At 39.4% G+C, this 23,361-nt stretch overlaps 1 protein-coding gene across 1 annotated transcript in view; it reads left to right on the top strand.

Annotated features, from left to right (window-relative positions):
- Positions 1-23,361, top strand: part of LOC126305094 (kanadaptin-like) — a gene marked incomplete at its 5' end in the record, with an annotated part of 228,471 nt that overhangs the window by 84,263 nt on the left and 120,847 nt on the right. Inside the window, 1 exon segment of the mRNA XM_049992011.1 lies at positions 1,767-1,944. Coding sequence (XP_049847968.1) covers positions 1,767-1,944 — 178 coding nt within the window.

Genomic DNA, 23,361 nt, shown 5'->3' with positions numbered 1-23,361 from the left:
TCTGGTTCCTTGAACTCATTTGAAAAGTGTTAATGTTGAAAACATACTCAGCGAGGCATTATACACTGAAGCACCAAAGAAACTGGTATAGGTATGCGTATTCAAATACACAGATGTGTAAACAGGCAGAAGATGGCACTGTTGTCGGCAGTGCTTATATAATACAAGTGTCTGGCGCAGTTGTTAGATCGTTTGCTGCTGCTACAATGACAGGTTACCAATATTTTAAGTGAGTTTGAACATGCTTTTGTAGATGGCACAGAAGCAATGGGACGCAGCATCTCTGAGGTAGCAGTGAAGTGGGGATTTTCCTCGTACGATCATTTCATGAGTGTACTGTAAATATGTGGAATCCAGTGAAACATCAAATCTCTGACATTGCTGTGGCCGGAAAAAGATCATGCAAGAATGGGACCATTGTCGACTGAAGAGAATCGTTCAGTGTGACAGAAGTGCAGCCCTTCCACAAATGGTTGCAAGTTCAGTGCTGGGCCATCAGCAAGTGTCAGTGTGCGAACCATTCAATGAAACATCATCAGTATAGGCTTTCGGAGCTGAAGGTCCACTCATTTACCCTCGATGACTGTACGACACGAAGCTTTATGGCTCACCTGGGCCCGTTAACACTGACTTTGGACAGTTGATGACTGGAAGCATGTTTCCCGGTTGGACGAGTCTTGTTTCAAATGTATTGAGCGGATGGATGTGTACGGGTATGGATACAATCTCATGAATCAATGAACCGTGCAAGTCAGCAGGAGACGGTTGATGCTGGTGGAGGCCTTGTAATAGTGTGGGAATGTGCAGTTGGAGTGACATGGGACCTCTGATACATCTAGATATAACTCGGTGGCATGTACGTAAGCATCCACTCTGATCACCTACATCCATTCATACCCATTGTGCAGTCTGACAGACTTGGATAATTCCAGCAGGACAATGTGACACCCTCCATGTCCAGAACTGCTACAGAGTGGCTCCAGGAACAATTTTCTGAGTTTAAATACTTCTGCTGGCCACCTAACTCCCCAGACATGAACCTTATTGAGTATATCTGGAATGCCTTGTAATGTGCTGTTCAGAAGAAATCTCCACCCCCTTGTACTCTTACAGATCTATGGACAGCCCTGCAGGATTCATGGTGTCAGTTCCCTCCTGCACTACTTCACACATTGGACGAGTCCATGTCACGTCATGTTGTGATAATTCTGCTTGCTCGCAGACACCCTACACAATGTTAGGCAGGTGTTCCAATTTCTTTGGCACTTCATTGTATGATGATACATTACTGCCGAAAGTGATAGAAAAGGAATTCATCAAATGCTTCATGAGTGAGTTTTTTCATTCCCTGCTAATTATTGTTGGAGTGCCTGCAACATTAAGGCCGTGGCTGAATAGTTATTCCAGTTTTGGAAACACAAGGAACACCTTACCCAGTTAAGTGGCTTTCTTACCAATGGATGCAATATTATTTCAGAATTGAGATAAAATTTCACATTTCACCTACCTTCATTTGAAGAAATAAAGGTAAACCATTTACCATATAGGTGAGGTCTAGAGTGGATAAAAGTGAAGAAGAGTGGAAAGCTTGCTAAGCTTTTGGATAAATGTATTTTGTCAGAGCTAATGAAACACACGTGTGTGACTACATTGTCTTTACCAGAAAGTTTTAAAATTAAGTCTTCAAGTGTTCTCTTCTTGCCACTCTGTCTTTGTGGGTTGAACAGTGCACTGTGGATGAATTTGTTTGTTTTTAATTTTTGTAGGTGAGGATGCAGATGAAGAAACAGATCTTTCTCAAAACCCTTATGCTGCTGCACCAAATGAAGATCTGTATATTGATGATCCTAAGAAGACCTTACGTGGATGGTTTGAAAGAGAAGGATATGACTTGGAGTACAATGTGGAAGAGAAAGGGTTTGGGCAGTTCCTGTGCACAGTGGAGTAAGTAACAATGAAGTTCTTATGTTCTGTTTATATTTACATAATTAATAAATAAATAATTAATAAATAATTAATAAATCTCCGGGCGGGGACTACTCAGGAGGATGTCGTTATCAGGAGAAAGAAAACTGGCGTTCTACGGATCGGAGCGTGGAATGTCAGATCCCTTAATCGGGCAGGTAGGTTAGAAAATTTAAAAAGGGAAATGGATAGGTTAAAGTTAGATATAGTGGGAATTAGTGAAGTTCGGTGGCAGGAGGAACAAGACTTCTGGTCAGGTGACTACAGGGTTATAAACACAAAATCAAATAGGGGTAATGCAGGAGTAGGTTTAATAATGAATAGGAAAATAGGAATGCGGGTAAGCTACTACAGACAGCATAGTGAACGCATTATTGTGGCCAAGATAGATACGAAGCCCACACCTACTACAGTAGTACAAGTTTATATGCCAACTAGCTCTGCAGATGATGAAGAAATTGAAGAAAAGTACGATGAAATAAAAGAAATTATTCAGATAGTAAAGGGAGACGAAAATTTAATAGTAATGGGTGACTGGAATTCGAGTGTAGGAAAAGGGAGAGAAGGAAATATAGTAGGTGAATATGGATTGGGGCTAAGAAATGAAAGAGGAAGCCGCCTAGTAGAATTTTGCACAGAGCACAACTTAATCATAGCTAACACTTGGTTTAAGAATCATGAAAGAAGGTTGTATACGTGGAAGAACCCTGGAGATACTAAAAGGTATCAGATAGATTATATAATGGTAAGACAGAGATTTAGGAACCAGGTTTTAAGCTGTAAGACATTTCCAGGGGCAGATGTGGACTCTGACCACAATCTATTGCTTATGACCTGTAGATTAAAACTGAAGAAACTGCAAAAATGTGGGAAATTAAGGAGATGGGACCTGGATAAACTGAAAGAACCAGAGGTTGTACAGAGTTTCAGAGAGAGCATAAGGGAACAATTGACAGGAATAGGGGAAAGAAATACAGTAGAAGAAGAATGGGTAGCTCTGAGGGATGTAGTAGTGAAGGCAGCAGAGGATAAAGTAGGTACAAAGACGAGGGCTGCTAGAAATCCTTGGGTAACAGAAGAAATATTGAATTTAATTGATGAAAGGAGAAAATATAAAAATGCAGTAAATGAAGCAGGCAAAAAGGAATACAGACGTCTCAAAAATGAGATCGACAGGAAGTGCAAAATGGCTAAACAGGGATGGCTAGAGGACAAATGTAAGGATGTAGAAGCTTATCTCACTAGGGGTAAGATAGATACTGCCTACAGGAAAATTAAAGAGACCTTTGGAGAGAAGAGAACCACGTGTATGAATATCAAGAGCTCAGATGGCAGCCCAGTTCTAAGCAAAGAAGGGAAGGTAGAAAGGTGGAAGGAGTATATAGAAGGTTTATACAAGGGCGATGTACTTGAGGACAATATTATGGAAATAGAAGAGGATGTAGATGAAGACGAAATGGGAGATACGATACTGCGTGAAGAGTTTGACAGAGCACTGAAAGACCTGAGTCGAAACAAGGCCCCCGGAGTAGACAACATTCCATTAGAACTACTGACGGCCTTGGGAGAGCCAGTCATGACAAAACTCTACCAGCTGGTGAGCAAGATGTATGAGACAGGCGAAATACCCTCAGACTTCAAGAAGAATATAATAATTCCAATCCCAAAGAAAGCAGGTGCTGACAGATGTGGAAATTACCGAACTATCAGTTTAATAAGCCACGTCTGCAAAATACTAACGCGAATTCTTTACAGACGAATGGAAAAACTGGTAGATGCAGACCTCGGGGAGGATCAGTTTGGATTCCGTCGAAATGTTGGAACACGTGAGGCAATACTGACCTTACGACTTATTTTAGAAGAAAGATTAAGAAAAGGCAAACCTATGTTTCTAGCATTTGTAGACTTAGAGAAAGCTTTTGACAATGTTGACTGGAATACTCTTTTTCAAATTCTAAAGGTGGCAGGGGTAAAATACAGGGAGCGAAAGGCTATTTATAATTTGTACAGAAAACAGATGGCAGTAATAAGAGTCGAGGGGCATGAAAGGGAAGCAGTGGTTGGGAAAGGAGTGAGACAGGGTTGTAGCCTCTCCCCGATGTTATTCAATCTGTATATTGAGCAAGCAGTAAAGGAAACAAAAGAAAAATTTGGAGTAGGTATTAAAATTCATGGAGACGAAGTAAAAACTTTGAGGTTCGCCGATGACATTGTAATTCTGTCAGAGACGGCAGAGGACTTGGAAGAGCAGTTGAACGGAATGGACAGTGTCTTGAAAGGAGGATATAAGATGAACATTAACAAAAGGAAAACGAGGATAATGGAATGTAGTCAAATTAAATCGGGTGATGCTGAGGGAATTAGATTAGGAAATGAGACACTTAAAGTAGTAAAGGAGTTTTGCTATTTAGGAAGTAAAATAACTGATGATGGTCGAAGTAGAGAGGATATAAAATGTAGACTGGCAATGGCAAGGAAAGCGTTTCTGAAGAAGAGAAATTTGTTAACATCGAATATAGATCTATCTACATCTACATCTACATGACTACTCTGCAATTCACATTTAAGTGCTTGGCAGAGGGTTCATCGAACCACAATCATACTATCTCTCTACTATTCCACTCCCGAACAGCGAGCGGGAAAAACGAACACCTAAACCTTTCTGTTCGAGCTCTGATTTCTCTTATTTTATTTTGATGATCATTCCTACCTATGTAGGTTGGGCTCAACAAAATATTTTCGCATTCGGAAGAGAAAGTTGGTGACTGAAATTTCGTAAAAAGGTCTCGCCGCGACGAAAAACGTCTATGCTGTAATGACTTCCATCCCAACTCGTGTATCATATCTGCCACACTCTCTCCCCTATAACGCGAAAATACAAAACGAGCTGCCCTTCTTTGCACCCTCTCGATGTCCTCCGTCAATCCCACCTGGTAAGGATCCCACACCGCGCAGCAATATTCTAACAGAGGACGAACGAGTGTAGTGTAAGCTGTCTCTTTAGTGGACTTGTTGCATCTTCTAAGTGTCCTGCCAATGAAACGCAACCTTTGGCTCGCCTTCCCGACAATATTATCTATGTGGTCCTTCCAACTGAAGTTGTTTGTAATTTTAACACCCAGGTACTTAGTTGAATTGACAGCCTTGAGAATTGTACTATTTATCGAGTAATCGAATTCCAACGGATTTCTTTTGGAACTCATGTGGATCATCTCACACTTTTCGTTATTTAGCGTCAACTGCCACCTGACACACCATACAGCAATCTTTTCTAAATCGCTTTGCAGCTGATACTGGTCTTCGGATGACCTTACTAGACGGTAAATTACAGCATCATCTGCGAACAACCTAAGAGAACTGCTCAGATTGTCACCCAGGTCATTTATATAGATCAGGAACAGTAGAGGTCCCAGGACGCTTCCCTGGGGAACACCTGATATCACTTCAGTTTTACTCGATGATTTGCCGTCTATTACTACGAACTGCGACCTTCCTGACAGGAAATCACGAATCCAGTCGCACAACTGAGACGATACCCCATAGCTCCGCAGCTTGATTAGAAGTCGCTTGTGAGGAACGGTGTCAAAAGCTTTCCGGAAATCTAGAAATACGGAATCAACTTGAGATCCCCTGTCGATAGCGGCCATTACTTCGTGCGAATAAAGAGCTAGCTGCGTTGCACAAGAGCGATGTTTTCTGAAGCCATGCTGATTACGTGTCAACAGATCGTTCCCTTCGAGGTGATTCATAATGTTTGAATACAGTATATGCTCCAAAACCCTACTGCAAACCGACGTCAATGATATAGGTCTGTAGTTAAATGGATTACTCCTACTACCCTTCTTGAACACTGGTGCGACCTGCGCAATTTTCCAATCTGTAGGTACAGATCTATCGGTGAGCGAGCGGTATCAGGAAGTCGTTTCTGAAAGTATTTGTTTGGAGTGTAGCCATGTATGGAAGTGAAACATGGACGATAACTAGTTTGGACAAGAAGAGAATAGAAGCTTTCGAAATGTGGTGCTACAGAAGAATACTGAAGATAAGGTGGATAGATCACGTAACTAATGAGGAGGTATTGAATAGGATTGGGGAGAAGAGAAGTTTGTGGCACAACTTGACTAGAAGAAGGGATCGGTTGGTAGGACATGTTTTGAGGCATCAAGGGATCACAAATTTAGCATTGGAGGGCAGCGTGGAGGGTAAAAATCGTAGAGGGAGACCGAGAGATGAGTACACTAAGCAGATTCAGAAGGATGTAGGTTGCAGTAGGTACTGGGAGATGAAGCAGCTTGCACAGGATAGAGTAGCATGGAGAGCTGCATCAAACCAGTCTCAGGACTGAAGACAACAACAACAAACAATTAATAAACATGTGACATAAAGTAACATAGCAGGTTAGTGACCACTCTTGTAAATATGCATAGATCTGTAATTAAGCTGGCTGATTGGGTCGCATCAGTGTCATGCAGCAGGTGAAGAATGACTTTATTGATCTCAGAGTACACACAACGCGTTTTGGAATTGTTTCTATCTTCAGAAATCTAAAATAGATGAATTGGTATAAAAAACTACATAAATTTTTTATAACAACAGAAATAATCAATTGTTTTGACTATAAAAGTAAACAGATATATGAAAAACCTCCTTATCAAGCAGGCAGGAGAAAACACACAGAAAGGTTTAACTTTTACTTGCAAATGTCAAACTACACTATTAACCACTTTTAATTTTCCAGAATGAGATTTTCACTCTGCAGTGGAGTGTGCGCTGATATGAAACTTCCTGGCAGATTAAAACTTTGTGCCTGACCGAGACTCGAACTCGTGACCTTTGCCTTTTGCGTAACTTTCTGTAAAGTTTGGAAGGTAGGAGACGAGATACTGGCAGAAGTAAAGCTGTGAGACCGGGCGTGAGTCGTGTTTTGGTAGAGCACTTGCCTGCGAAAGACCAAGGTCCCGAGTTCAAGTCTCGGTCGGGCACACAGTTTTAATCTGCCAGGCTTTTAATTTTGCCGTCATATGTAATTTCTTATCCTAGTATATATGACACAGCACCACCATGTTTACCTTGCTGCCACCAAGTCGCAACTTTGTCTTTCTGTATCAGTTTTATGGGGGCTCGCTTAGAAGCTTGTCATCTCATGTTACACACACAACTGGTAACACTCAGTTGTCCTTGTGCAATGTTATATCAAATGTAATTTCCTCTCATAGTACATGACAAAATTAAAAGTGGTACCCATATGTTGTATTCATCAGAACATATAAATACAGATGCTTATAATATAATGGAAGCACCTGAAAAATAATACTACATAGGATCATGTTCATAACTTTGGCCTGTCACAAGCTGGTATAATTCAGTTCATGAGCGATTTCCAAAGGTGATTTTTACCATTTATGATGCAAACTAATTCTTATCTCCATGAACAAAAGGGAATGTAAGTGAATTTTTACCACTTTAAGTTGGATCGAACCTGAAATAATGTACTGTAGTCACGGAGAATATATTATCATAGATTTTATTCTTGCACTGTGGATATACCATATTGTCAAAATCGCTTCAAATTCTGCCATATTGCTGCTGCCTTCAGCAGCAATATGTATGGAAAGGTAGAACAGTAATCCATCACCACCTTGTCGATAGAGGTGAAGACTCAACAGCTGCTGAAAGAATCACTGGAGTCTATAACAGCACCTACCCTATTTAAATAAATAAAAGTTCTTGTCTTGTGTTTCCAATGTGTATGCCCAGAAAAAGATAAGAGGGTAGAACTAATTTATAAAAGAGTGTAACGGTGAGTTACTGTGTGTTATATTTTTATTAATGTGAAGTGCTTAATATTTTTATGCCTTTATTTATAACTATTTCTTTAGTAGTTTCAATCTTAGCAGAAATATGTAACTAAGTCACTTCTGCAGTATTTCTATTTTACAAGATTTTGTTTTAAGATCCTGTTTTCTTTTTTCGAAATTCATAATTCTCAGCCTACCCTACAGAAGTCACTTCTGCAGTATTTCTATTTTACAAGATTTTGTTTTAAGATCCTGTTTTCTTTTTTCAAAATTCATAATTCTCAGCCTACCCTACAGAAATTGGCACACTTTGCTATCAAGGGGCAACAGCTTGGATGGGTCATTGATCTGGCCTTGTAACATTAGTCAATGTGTCCTCTCTACACTGGAGATACGAATAGCTATTATATTTTCTGAATGTGTGCAGCTCTACTGTATAGCTCAGTGATAATGGCACCCTCATGGATAAAATATTCTGATCTCCAGACAGGGACTAGTCGAGAGGATGTTGTCATCACGAGAAACAAAACTGGCACTCTGTGGGTTAGAGTGTAGAATGTCAGATCTCTTACTTGGGTAGGTAAGTTAGAGAATGCAAAATGAGCGGGACATGTTGAATTTAGATATACTGGTAAGAAGTGAAGTGAAGTGGCAGGAAGAACAGTACTTCTGGTCAGGTCAGTACAGGAGTATGAATAATAATGAGTGAGAAGGTGAGCTACTATTTGCAGCACAGTGATCACGTGTGTGTGTGTGTGTGTGTGTGTGTGTGTGTGTGTGTGTGTGTGTGTGTAAGGAGATGCAAATTTAACTATGATTGGACTGGACAAGAAGGAAAAGAATTACTGGGAGAAATGAAAGAAGGGGAAAGCCACATGGTACAATAGGTACTGAACAAAATCAAACTGTTATTAACACTTGTTTTTAAAATTGTGAAAGAACGTTGTGTATGTGGAAGACCGGGAGACATTTGTAGGTTTCAGAAATTTATGGAATAGTAAGACAGATTCAGTAATCAGGTTTTGAGCTGTGAAACCTTTCCAAGGAAAATATGCACTTGCACGATACTTTATTGATACTGAACTGCATTTGAAAACTGAAAAATTTTCTGAAAGATATGATCTTAAGGAAATGGAACTTGTATGAATTAAAAGAATCGGGCCTTTGCTGAAAAATACACACACACATACACACACACACACACGACCAAAGTCTCTGCGATTTGAAGCCGGATACGAGCAGCAGTGCATGTCAAGAGAGGCAAGGGGGTAAGGAGGAGGCCGGGGTGGGGAAGGGGAGGGATAGCTGGGTAGGGCTGGGGGACACTGAAGTGCTGCTGTGGGAGCATGCTGCAGAGAGGGCAGGACAGCTAGGTGCAGTCACGAAGAGAGAGATGGGTAGCGGAAAAGGATGGAACAGAGGACTGTGTAGTGCTGAAATGGGAACAGGGAAGGGACTCGACGGGTAAGGACGACGACTATCGAAGGTTGAGGCTGGGAGGGTTAAGGGAACATATGATATATTGCAGGAAGAGTTCCCCGTTTGTGGGAAGGTTCCAGATGGCACGGGCTGTGAAGCAGTAATTGAAATGAAGAATATCATGTAGGGTAGTGTACCCAGCAACAGGATGGTCCTGTTGTTTCTCGGTCACAGTTTGTTGCTAGCCATTTATGTGGACAGACACCGTGTCGGTTGCCGTGTCCACTTAGAATGTGGCACAGTGGTTTCAGCTTAACTTCTAGATACCGTAACTGATTTCACAAGTAGCCCTGCCTTTGGTGGGATAGATGATGCAAGTGACTGGACTGGAGTAGGTGGTGGTGGGAGAATGTATGGGACAGATGTTGCATCTTGGTCTATTACAGGGTACCGGTATTCAGATATTAATGTGTGGACTTTTGAAAGTGTCGTGTGCCGTTAGTTGCGAATCTGGGCGTACAGCGTGTGCATATCAGCATTTGCGGACTATTTAGATTCCTCCAGGCTAGGAACCTTTTAAATAGACCATCATCCATCACCATCCTAATCCTTGGATATAGAGTGAAGGTGAAATACGAGAGTCTTGGACTTATTTCATTTACCTAGTACTAATCAGTGAAGGTTTTACAGAACCAAAGCTATTCAGCAGTAAGTCAGCGCCATCTAGTGGAAAGCGTAGGCATTAACTAACACGCAAACTGAAGTGAATGTTTACGTATTTTACGGACTGCTTAATATGAACTTATGTGACTGTTTGACGTCCCCACTCCCTCCGAAAGATGGCACAGGCTGTCTTAATCATAAAAGGGGAGAGTTTTGGCCGGGCAAATTACTAAATAAAAGCGATATTTACAAGTCTTGGAGTAATAGCAAAACACAAGGCCCGCACCTCATCGGAGAGTTGTTGCTGTCACGTTGGGAAGTAAAGCCGGAAAACCTACTGACGATACGTATCTACGGGCAGACGTCGACGTGGAGTACCTTAAAAGGGAACCACAAGAGAGTTGGGGATGCTTCAGAGTGTCTAGACGTGAACCACTGCCCCAACAAACATCTCAATATAGGACAGTGACACTACTCATTATGCTAAGCCAACAACAGATTGCATGTATCTAATCATATTATGTTACCCCTTATTGAAAACCTTAATCGTAGATATTTTACTAATTGAAATTTAATCATAACAAATTGTACCAAGAACAGTGCGTTTTGGGTGGAGCTTCAGTGTGTCACTGCCTACTCTCATAATACGCAAGTTACAATAATTCTTATGCGATGAATATGATGTTTCTCACTATTTTATCAGAACTAATCACACAGTTAATAACAGGTTTTCCAGTGATTTTCAATTTTCTGGGGCTCAGAAACGGCATATATACATGTAGGATTGAAATGAATGTCAATATGGCGCCTCACAACTCTGTACTGAAGGGAGACGGCGTGCGTTTGACGTAGGTGGCGTTGTGCCATCTCATTGGTCAACGCTCAGACGCACGCCCAGAATATCTGGCATGCCAGATATTGCTCTGCAAGTTCGGAAAGACTCCCGAACGTGCTATTCCACACTATGACTTCAGAAACTCGGTATGCTCAACGCTCAATGTTCGGATGTACGGTCCGTGTGCCGACAGCTTAAGGGTGGTAGAAATGATTGAAACTATTTTACAGATTTGCTGCAGCTTTATTATTTGACGTCTCATCACACAGCTTTGCACACATAGAAAAACCCATTTTTTTTTCTTTTGGCATAAACACTTAATCTTTCATGTAATACCAGACAAAAGTACCACATGGAGTGAGATTGGGAGAGTGTGGAGGTCACGACATGAACTGTTGATCATCTGGTGAAAAACATTGAGCTAATTTGCTGGTTTTACTGACATTTTAACCTCTTAGTGTCAAATATAAATTTATTAAATGTAGGAAGTCTTTTCATATGGTGTTTGTATGAGGCATAGCCTTTTACAGAAGCGAAATGAGGATGATAAGTATTTCAACAAGGAGAGAATAGATGCTTTCGAAATGTGTTGCTATAGAAGAGAGTTGAATATTAAATGGATAAATCGAGTAACTGACAGAGAGGTACAGAATCAAATTGGGGAAAAAAGAAATTTTTAGGACAGCTTGACTAAAAGAAGGGATCAGTTGATAGGGCACATTCTGAGGCAACAATAATTTGGGAACAAAGGAAGTGTGGAGGCATGGGGTTGTAGAGGGAGACCAGGGCTTGAATACAGTAAGAGGGTTCAGATGGATGTAGGTAGCCGTAGTTATGCACTGGATAGACTAGCATGTTTTTTGTATCAAACCAGTCTTCTGAAGAAGACCTCAACAAAGACAACAACAACAACAACAGTATATTAGAAATGTGGAGAGGCAATGACATTAATACATTTATGCACTGCTAAGGAATACTACAATCCCTTACACATCACTCACATAGGGATTGTGAGGATAGGATTAGAATAATTACTGCACATACAGAGGCATTCAAACAATCATTCTTTCTCCTCTCCGTATGTGAATGGAACGGGAAGAAGACCTAATAACTGGTACAGTGGGATATATCCTCTGTCGTGCACCTTACCATGGTTTTCAGAGTATGGATGTAGATGTAGATGGAGAAGGATGAAACCATATTTATTTTCGTAATTGCCACCTTTTGATGTCAGGAGCCTTGCCATCCGCCCCCCCCCCCCCCCCTCCATCCCCTTTTCTTTTTCTCCTATTTCAGTCTTTCTTGCAGTTCATGAACCATGATGCAGAGTCTGTTACTGAGTGTGCCAGAGTGCCATTAACAGTTTCACCTCTGAAAAAAACCCATACAAACTTATGAAAAAGTGCTCAGGTTGCATGATAGTTACTGTGTCTGCTCATTATAAGCAGGAAGTATGGGTTCGTGTACCGGCCTGTCACCACAGTTGTAGTGACAGATGGTTTTCTCAGATGGGCTCAGTTTAGGTTCACTCAATATTGGTGATTAACATGCCAAAGCATGAGACTGAAATTTCAATGGAACTCATTACTAACATAAATTGAAATCAGCAGACTTCTACACTAGAGCTACAAGATATTTGACTCATACTCTGAAATCTTTCAGTTTGCACTGAAAGTATAAAAGAGCCATCTATCATTGTGTAAACACATGTTGAGTAACATTTTAGGGCTTGTTTATGTTACTAAGTGGCTAAAATGGTCACCAGGTCCCAGTTGCAGGTTGTCTGACTGATGGTTTGGAGGAGCAACAGAGATTTTGTTTTCAGTATTTCATACACTTATTGACAGAATTAAAAAAAATTCAAATGCTGTTATAAGCTTGGCATTAAGAGGTATAATCTTATATTAAAGGTTTAAGACAATAATACAAGTATCAAAGTTAGAAACTGAACAGTGGAAAGTCCAGGATCAAATAATGACAGTATTATATCGAGGATAGTGTGCTACTTGCCATATAGAGGAGACATTGAGGAGCAGACAGGTACAACAAAAAGACTGCTACCCATTTGAGCGTTTGGCCAAAACCAACATAAAAACACAAGATCAAAGAGAAGATGTGAGGTGTGTGGGTGGAGAGCTGAGCTTTTGTGAAAGTGTGTGTATTTTCTAATTTAGGAGAAGGCCTTTGGCCAAAACCTCTAATGTATAGCAGTCATTTTGTTGTGCCTTTCTGCGACTCAGTATGCATATGCCTCGAGGCACGTAATGATGCACAAACTACTCGTGTTATATTTGTTCAGTATTTAAGAATGAGAGCACTTAGCAACTTCCAAAAACTTAAAACATAAATTCCAAACCCTCTCCAACTGAGAGCCTCACAGACTAATGAAAGGAAAACAGTTTATTGCTTACTATCTGCTCATTGTTCATGTGGTAGTACTTTAGCAGCGAGCGTGACATTTTAATTTATTGCAGTTTTGGTTCTGTCTTTTTTCATTACTCCATGGATGAATAATTCAAAACTAATACGAGGGTAATCCCAAAAGTAAGGCTTCCTATTTTTCTATAGGTATGTACACCTGTTTTTTTTTTCTAAAATGGTTTGCATCAGTTTACAGCTTTAACATTTAGCTATTTTTTGACACAATCACCATTTCTGTCGATGCATTTTTGTAGACGCTGTCGCAGTTTTTGTATGCCTGTGTCATACCAGCTTGCTGGCATGCTGTTCAGAAAGTTTTGAACCTCTTTTTTCACCTTGTCCTCGGAGCTGAATCACTGGGACCACAATTAACGCTGACAGGTATTGTGAGACTGAAAAAACTCAAACGGACAATTCAGAACTGGAGAAGAGGAATGTTGAGCAAGGGCGTACACATTCTCCATGACAACGCTCACCCACACATCGCTCAGCAAACTGTTGCTTTCTGCAACAGTTTCAATGGAACATAATCACCAACCTACACTATAGTCCTGACTTGGCACCCTGTTCCATAGGTTAAAAGAACATTTGGCTGGAAAGCGATTCAGCTCCGACGACCAGGTGAAAGAAAAGGTTCATAACTTTCTGAACAGCATGGCAGCGAGCTGGTATGACATGGGCATACAAAAACTGCCGCAGCGTCTACAAAAATGCATCGACAGAAATGGTGATTATGCCAAAAAATAGCTAAATGTTCAAGCTGTAAACTGATGCAAACCATTTTAGAAAAAAAAAAAAAAAAAAAAAGAAAAAACAGGTGTACGTACTTATAGAAAAATAGGAGACCTTACTTTTGGGATTACCCTCGTAAAAGCAAAAGCCCAAGAGGAATAAGAATAATGCCAACTTATGCCCCAGAAGAAGGAAAAATGACAAATCCAAAAATAGTAGGCACATTACAAGAAAATGTATGTAATGAAAACAGAAGAACACTCAGGACATTTTGCTACCTTTAATCATTTTAAAAATTACAAATAAGTTCTTTGGGAAGAAAGAGACACAAATTTACCAGGTCAGCAAGAGGATATAGATCTATTGTAGATCATATAATAACTAGCTGGGGTACATGGCTTTTCCCAGAGAGTTGATATGAAATTGTGTGGTAGTTGGAATAAAAGGATAAACTTCAAAGTATGCGAGGTAAAAAATAGTTTTATTGAAAACATATTCTAAGTATTTACAATACTCGTTTATAAACAGCATTTTTCATTTTGTTATCTACAAATTGTTATGTACAAATTTTTCAAATTTCCTACTCAAGATCAAGCTATGTATAGTTGACTGTGAGAGAAGCAGGAGTCTTTGACGTTGATGTCGCAAATTTGAGTGCTTGTCCTTGCACTTTGTTCATTGTGAAACTGTAGGCTAATTTGATTGGAAATTTCAGTCCATTAAATTAGAATGGCAGTTCATTAGAGATCAGTGGTATTCCGGTGATAAATAGTTGCAAAGTACAAAGGACTTTGCACACTTCCAATCATAAGCTCAGCTTCAATGAGGTTATTTGATAGCTGTTTGACATTCATTTTTGTTCCATTACATACTTTTGGTGTGCTGAGATTTCTGAGTAGTATGATCGGAGATCCAGTTTTAAGTCAAAGGAAGTGAAATAGCATTCCTGGTACTTGAATAGGGGCGGAAGGGGTTGGAAAACTGAATAAAAATTTGCTGCTTAAATAATTAAAAGGGAAAATTTGAAAGAATGTTTGAAAGAAATTGGAAGGTATACGTATCCTGAGTTAAATTTAACTGGCACTAATATAAACAGACCTTCAATATTCAATACATGTATTCAGCATTTAACATTCGTAAATTTACATACATCCTTTTCTTGTTACTGCTATTGTGCATGGAGATTGGTGTGACAATACTGGTTCCAGATTGCTCCTCCTCTGCTCATGCGAATTCTTCTGGTCTGCTTCGATCCTCTTGATTTCAGGATTCTCGGTGCGACATGGAATAACAAACAGAATGTGATTGTGCGAATAACGTTTGCTATCTTGATAACACCTTTTAATGTACAATTGGAATACACTTTTTTTTTATCTTGACGGAACTCGCAGTATGTCCACCCACTAGCACTTATATATGAAAAGAATGAGGGAGAAAAGAAAAGAAAGAAAATAATAATAATAATAATAATAATAATAATAATAATAATATGTTGCATTATATACTTACAAAGAGATTAACAATTCTGTTGAGAAGTTCACACTTTATGCAATGTTTACCATTGTGCTGATCGATTTGTATATTCTCTCTTTGACTGGAATTTTCATTTGAATATTAAAGTTGAAAATATCAGCAATATTATTTTTAGTTGCCAACATTGCCCATTCAAATAGCCAGTCCAGATCAGTGCATATTGATATAGTTGTGAAAAATGTTTGGCTCAGTATGGTTGATGTGTTCGTTTTAAGCAGTGTTTATGTTGCAAAAATCATTGTTGCACGCATTGAGACCAGTCGTCTGGTCAGTAGGATTTGTGCCTTTGTCTGTTAGTAAAAGATGTTGAACAAAATGTGCTGCTGTTCCATATTTCAATTGTTCAGCTCTCATATTTTTTGTTAGTTGCAGTACTTGTATGTGTGGCCAGAGATGTGATTTTGTAAAGCATGCATTGATCTCATATGTTGGTGTCGAATTGGGAATAACTGGAAGTGTTTGTCAAAAATCTCATGAGAGTATGTGTAGAGCTCCTACCATCATTTCAGAGTTTCCTTGCAAGTCTTGTAATGTTCTGTCCATGACATTGAATGATTTTTTATATGCCATTCTGCATACGTCCCAGAAGATACTTTTATTGTAGCTTGCTTTAGCAGCTCATCCTGTCCAAATGCTCTTGAGATTTTACAGTTCGGGAATTGTTCTTCGGCTATATCCAGCAGTGGTGGACAGTTCATCCTCCTCAGCTGCAACGCGGGATGATGCTAGTGCGAGTGCGATATGTTGTTTAGCACGTACTTCTGCCGGATATATATTTATTAAAAATGTTTTCCTGGTGCCAAATAAACAATTCCATGAGTGTTGTTTTCAATTTGATCCAGGACAGCATTGTAAATTTCCCTTCGATTGTTATTGAGGAGTGGATACTTGTGAGCAATGTATTTAAGTAATTCATTGACATTGTAGCCTTTTTCCTTTGTAATTTCAAAGTTTGGTACACCGATATCATATCTTCATGATGCATGCATCCCAAGTTTTACTAAGATCTGGTTGTTTATTGCTAAACATTTATCTTCTAGGCAAATGAGTGTTTGATTGAAAATGTCATTGTTAAATTCGACGTACGGTTCAGGATGAGCTTTTCGGATTTGGTAATCGAGGGAAACACAGTCACTTGTGTGTAAGCAGTCTAATGTAATGGTGTCACTATGTTTTCTAAACAGGAACAAGAGTTGGATCAAGATTAGATGTGCCAGAGTTCGTACAGCACAACAGTGTCATCAAGGTCCTCAAGAGGTGTGCCGGGAATCGGCATTGCCGTACAGAACAGTGGCTGGCATGTTGGGTAAAGCCTTCAATGAAGGTCTGCAAACTGTGGCAGATGTGCATCGGGCAGGTTGTCCGAGCATATCTGAAGAAGACGTGCGTGCTGTTGCCACGTTACTGGACAGTGATCGGCGCCGTACGATTTGTGAGCACGCCAACGAAACCAAATTAGTGCATGTGACTGTGCTTCACATCCTGAAGGAATGCCTGGGCATGTGAAAAATCTCATCACAATGGGTTCCACATGACTTGACGGAAATGCAGAAGTGGATGTGTTACATCGCTGTTCAGATGCACTTGGAATGCTATGAGCATGGAGGGGAGAGGCTTTCTTATGCCATATCTAACACTGGTTGAGATGTGGGCCACATTGTACGAGCCAAAACTGAAACACCAATCCAATGAATGGCGTCTTTATAGGTCGGCGCGAATGACGAAAGTGCGTCAGAGCCCCAGTGTGGTGAAAGTTATGGTGATTTTCGTGTATGACTGTGATGGTGTTGTCCTAATGCATTATGTTCCTCCACAGCAGACCGTCAATGCAAATTTTTGTAGCATCATCTGCAACCAGCTGTGCGAAAGAAGCAGTGAAACTTTCTGCACAACCCACTAATCATTTTGCACAACAATGCACGGGCACATACAGCGCAAGCTGTGGCTGCTCTGTTCAGTCGATGGAACTGGGAAGTACTGTACCATCCACCATACTCCCCAGACTTCAGTCCTTGTGGCTTTGATTTAATTCCGAAGTTGAAAGAACCACTTCGTGGCATTCACTTCAGAACTGTTCCAGGGATTCGACAGGCAGTAGACCACTCCATTTGCACCTCAACAGAACAGGCTCTGCTAACGGTATACTTCACCTTCCACATCACTGGCAATAGGTTCTACACAATACTGGTGACTACTTTGAAGGGCAGTAACAGGTGCAAACATGTAACTCTTTTGTATCAGTTGTAAATAAATAGTTACCACTATTTAAGTTCCAACCCTCGTAGTAAAGTTTCCGCAAATGGATCCTTTTGGCTGTTAATGTTGTGTTCTGAGGTGGTTCACTAGCAATTTTTCTGGTGCTGTCTTTTGTGAGGTAAACTCTCTGTCTATTCTTCAAATATACTTTTAGATGTTGCACAGTTGGTTCACATTTGTGTATGGGTAAACTGAAGAGCCGCTATGCTCCTTCATTACTGTTTATGTATCTTTCCATTTGCTACTGGAAGATCTTGTTGTTTCTGTTTTGTTGTTCACTGTCTTTGGCTGTTTGAGTTACTGACATGTCACTGTCTTTGTTCTCCTCCTTACAGACATATTTGATGGGTTTCACTGAATTGCAGTATCCTGTGTTCACATGTGCTTGGCACATTTTGCAAAGTAATGTGTTATATGGTGCTACCAATTGACTGTCTAGTTCCAGTTCACTGCCTTGTATTAATATTTTTGTTGTGAAGGCACCATTTTTGGATGATCATCTTCTGTATTTGGTATAGCCATCATCTCCGGTTTTTGTGTTCGTCAAATATGGTTTTGGGTATTTTTTTTGTACATTTTCCATCACTCATAGGTGATGAATTGGGGTTTAGTGGCTCGCTCAGTCCGTGAATCGTGTTTTTCACTATATTGTACAGTTTTGGATCTTCTTGTGGATTGGGAAACTCAGCTTGGATGATTTTGTCGAAATACGTGGGATGGATTCCATCGTGTAGCCATATGAGATTGTGTGAGTGAGGCAGTCCTTGTTTTTACCTTTCAGTTGTGTACGTCCAGCATCTAATGGTTCCAAAATTTTGTATTTTATGATGACTTCCATGAATGTTACTTGTTTTTGTCAGTAAACTCTGGCTATTATGGTGTGTCACTGCATGGGGGCTTGTCTGTTTTGTAGTTGTTCTTTGATTTCTGGCCACGATGGGCTGCCTATACATGTTATGTAAAAGTCACATTGTCCATATTTTCTTATGTAGGTCATGGCATCTTGAGTGTATTAGCACATGTGTCGGACTTCCTATGTATGATTAGGGTAAGATTACCAGTGTTCCAATGTTGTCAATGATTCAGTCATTTATGATTCTGTCTTGAAGGTGGATTTATTCTCGGTATGTAGTGTCTTCTGATTCAGTCTTATGTAAAGCATCTGTTCTGCTTCTTTTTTTTATATACATATATACCAGTAATTGTTGGAATAAATGGCAAATGTTGACAATGTGATTGTATGTTTCATTGTCTCTGATCATTAAACGGTAAGCATAGAACTCCTTGGAAGTGACTTTTTTGTTTGTTTCGAAGCCTATTTCAGGTTGGATTTGTTTCACATTAAAATTATATCTGCCTACTTCGTGCATAAATATTAATGGGTGGTGGAGGGCATTATATGAACGGTTTGTATGTATAGTCCTTCTCTTCTTAATTGTACAATTATATCACAGCTCGTATTTTCATTGTCCACAATTATGATGGCAACTTTATCTATCTGAGGTGCATTAAATCAATGTTAGTGTTCCCCAGGTGATGTTTTATTGGCTCCAGTGGCTTTATATTCATCTTAAGTCATACAGTCTAGTGCTGATTTGAATGTGTGAATCAATTGATTGTATTTGTGTTAGATCCCCTGTACACCTTGGACTACTACTTGTCTCAATCCACAGACATTTGTGCATTGTTGATCAATTTATGTCTCTCCGTTTCTAGTTAAATATACTTGCAGAAATTAACGTAATCGATTTAATTCCAGTTAGTGTTGACTGAAGTGACACTGAAAGAAGTCATTTGAAAGCAGGTATTGTATGCTTTTATATTTTGAAGAAAGTGTTGTGATTCTGGAGTTTCCCCGGTCATGTATTATAAAAGTTACTAAGGAGATGCTTGATGCTTCATGCGGTAGTAATCAAATTTTTCCATTCATGTCACAGAATCCTGGTGTTTCTCAATTGAATTCTTTTGCAAAACAGAATTGGTAGATTTTTTCCATTTTTCCGATTATGATGTATTTTTGTCTGTTTCATTCTTTTGTCAGGTTGTACTGCAATGCTTCATTTGTTAGGTTGTACTGTTTACTTGTCCTCATTCACATTTCTTGTAGTGTCACATTTTCGTGGCTGGCTTGAGTTTGCAGTCTTTTATTATAAGATTGTGTCACAATTCTTGATTCTTCAATCTGTTCATTTTGTTGTTCTACATCTACATCTACATGACTACTCCGCAATTCACATCCAAGTGCTTGGCAGAGGGTTCATCGAACCACAATCATACTATCTCTCTACTATTCCTCTCCCGAACAGCGAGCGGGAAAAACGAACACCTAAACCTTTCTGTTCGAGCTCTGATTTCTCTTATTTTATTTTGATGATCATTCCTTCCTATGTAGGTTGGGCTCAACAAAATATTTTCGCATTTGGAAGAGAAAGTTGGTGACTGAAATTTCGTAAAAAGCTCTCGCCGCGACGAAAAACGTCTATGCTGTAATGACTTCCATCCCAACTCGTGTATCATATCTGCCACACTCTCTCCCCTATAACGCGATAATACAAAACGAGCTGCCCTTCTTTGCACCCTCTCGATGTCCTCCGTCAATCCCACCTGGTAAGGATCCCACACCGCGCAGCAATATTCTAACAGAGGACGAACGAGTGTAGTGTAAGCTGTCTCTTTAGTGGACTTGTTGCATCTTCTAAGTGTCCTGCCAATGAAACGCAACCTTTGGCTCGCCTTCCCGACAATATTATCTATGTGGTCCTTCCAACTGAAGTTGTTCGTAATTTTAACACCCAGGTACTTAGTTGAATTGACAGCCTTGAGAATTGTACTATTTATCGAGTAATCGAATTCCAACGGATTTCTTTTGGAACTCATGTGGATCATCTCACACTTTTCGTTATTTAGCGTCAACTGCCATCTGACACACCATACAGCAATCTTTTCTAAATCGCTTTGCAGCTGATACTGGTCTTCGGATGACCTTACTAGACGTTGTTCATCGATTTCTCTGCTTCTCATGGTGCCCGTTGTTCATTAGGAAGTTAAACATGTATTGTGCTCTATGTCTGTTTAGATTTTTTGCTGTTCTTTTTGTTCTTGCTGTTTTGCTTCAGAACTGGCAAGATCTCCTCCTCTCGTCAAAAATATAAATCAAAACAACTTTTTACTAACAAGTACATGAGGTGCACTTTACAAACTTTACTTTCAATTTATGTTCAGTCGCTGTATCACTTTGACTACTCACACTTCACTGTGTGTTTTTATGCACCCACTGTACTACTTTTTCAGTTCCTCCCTTTGTCACTGATAAGAAACTGATGTTCCAACTCACGACGGGTCTTGCTTTATACACTCCTACCCTGGGTAGCCCCACCAGTGGAGAATTTCAGAACACGCCAAAAAGGCTTTGAATGGTACAAAATGTTCCAGAACATTCCTCAACATTCTGGAATGTTCCAAATTATTCACGAACATTCCAGAATATTGTGGAACATTGTGGAACATTCCAAAACATTTTCGAATGTTGTGGAATGCTCTCTAGTGTTCTAGAATGTTCTCGAATACTCTCAAATGTTCTGGAATGCTCTGGAAATTTCTGTAGGGCAAAATGTCCCAGGCCTTATCCTTCAAGTGATAACAGGAACCTTCTTCGTAGATGGGGGTAAAGTACTACCACATATTATGAGTCCTTTGATCGTACTGAGTCTCATTTCTGAATTTTAGTGGCGTGCCTATTGTACACTTACTTTTATAATAAATATTGATATTGATAAATGAATGATTTCCTGGACACATTAGAGGTATCAGAGTTTATCAAGGACTGGATACTGGATCAGATCACTTCTTGTTGGTGTCAATAATTGACGTCTACGCAAAATGGAGAAAACAAAAGAAAACAATTAAGGATAAAAAAGAAGAACAAGTTCTTATAGTTTGCCTGAAGATAGGAGTAAGAGAGATCTCCACCAAAAGCTGTTACAAAAAACATTAGCAAATTTTGAAACGGTAGAAGACTTGGAAGAGAAAAGGAAAAATTTGATAACAACCATATTGAATATAGCTAATGAGGTTCTGCGGAAGAAAAGGGAATACAGGAAATGCACAGGAGTAATGATTTATATGCCAGAGACGGGAAAAAAACCGAAGGAAAATAAGATGCTTTCAAGACCTACATAAATAATCCCAGTAATGAAAAGTATAATGAATAGAAACAGAAGAGAATGCGAATTGCATAACTTGAAAACTGTACGCATAATCATGACAATGCTTTATTAGCAGTGTGTAACATGATTTACATGGCAGACAAACTGTTACTTATAATGTGATGAAGTAACTCAACAGACAAGAAAACAATCATATACCTGTTAATAATGTGGGAGAGTATGAGTGGACAGTTTATTATAGAAGATTGTGGTATGATGACACACTAATTCAGATATTACCTGAACTAAATTACCCAAAAGGCCTGGATAATATTGATATGAGAGAACTGAAAGAAGCTATAAAAGCTACAAAATATACAAAAGCCATTGGTTTAGATGGTATTAACATGGAACTGTGAAAATATGAATGGTTATTCCTGCATCTAAGACTTCTTCACATCAATGTTGGGAAATAAGAAGGTACCAGATAACTGGCTGAGAGCCAAAGTAATATCTATCTTTAAAAAGGGCGATAAAAATAAATGTAGTAACCATTGAGGTATAACCCTCCTGGATACAGCCTTTAAATTATATGCCAAAATCCTGAATGCAAGACTTAAAAAATCATGGAAAAGTTAATATCTGAAGAACAGTCAGGTTTTAGAAAAGGACGATGAACTATTGACAGTGTTTTTACACTGCAACAAGTTGTAGAAGAGAGACGAGAGTGCAATACAGAAATCCATCTTGCTTTTTTTTTTAATATTATTATTTTGAGAAAGCTTTTGATAAAATGAATAGGGAAAAGCTTTGGAATATCATGGCTGCACAAGGTTATCCATCCTCATAAATTCTATTAGGAGTTTATACACAAACACCGAAATTATTATAGGTAATGTAAATATAACAACAAAGCCAATGAACACAAACAAAGAAGAACTGTCTTCAGTATATGTATAGATGAAGTACCAGCAAATGGAAAATGTTGAACATAAGTGGAGTTCTTTTAGATCATGACACTAGGCTAAATGTAATTTTACATGCACAGGATATAGACAGGATGGGTGGAGAAAGACTTCCAGCAAAGGATGTAAATTATAAGTGCTCTGGAAAAAAAAAAAAAAAAAAAATAAGATCATGCTGCAAGAAATGGGTACCGTAACAGGCAACTTGCCTTGAGGAGGAGGGGGAGGAGGAGAAGAAGAAGAAGAAGAAGAAGGTGTGTGTGTGTGTGTGTGTGTGTGTGTGTGTGTGTGTGTGTGTGTGTGTGTTTAGTTTCATTCTGTTCCTTTAATTTTTCTATCTCTTTAAACTTTTGTTTTCATCCATTTCTTTTTCTTGAATATTCTTTGGTCATTGGACCTTTATTCTTTGTTTAACTGTATGACCTCGCACCACTACCACCAATGTAACTTACTGTTCCACATTTTCGTAATGTGCAGGGATGAAGAATTGACCTCACAAGGTAATGTGGTGTTTGCTATAAGACGCAAGCTGATGCGCCACACCGTGTCATTTTCCACCTACCTGGCATATCTACTGAGTCTTCCCCTGACCATCACCTGGGGACGTACCAGATGGGGATTGACAAACC

This window comes from Schistocerca gregaria, unplaced genomic scaffold (genome assembly GCF_023897955.1).
Source record: "Schistocerca gregaria isolate iqSchGreg1 unplaced genomic scaffold, iqSchGreg1.2 ptg000246l, whole genome shotgun sequence".
Lineage (NCBI taxonomy): Eukaryota > Metazoa > Arthropoda > Insecta > Orthoptera > Acrididae > Schistocerca > Schistocerca gregaria.
This window is presented reverse-complemented; position numbering and strand designations above follow the sequence as displayed.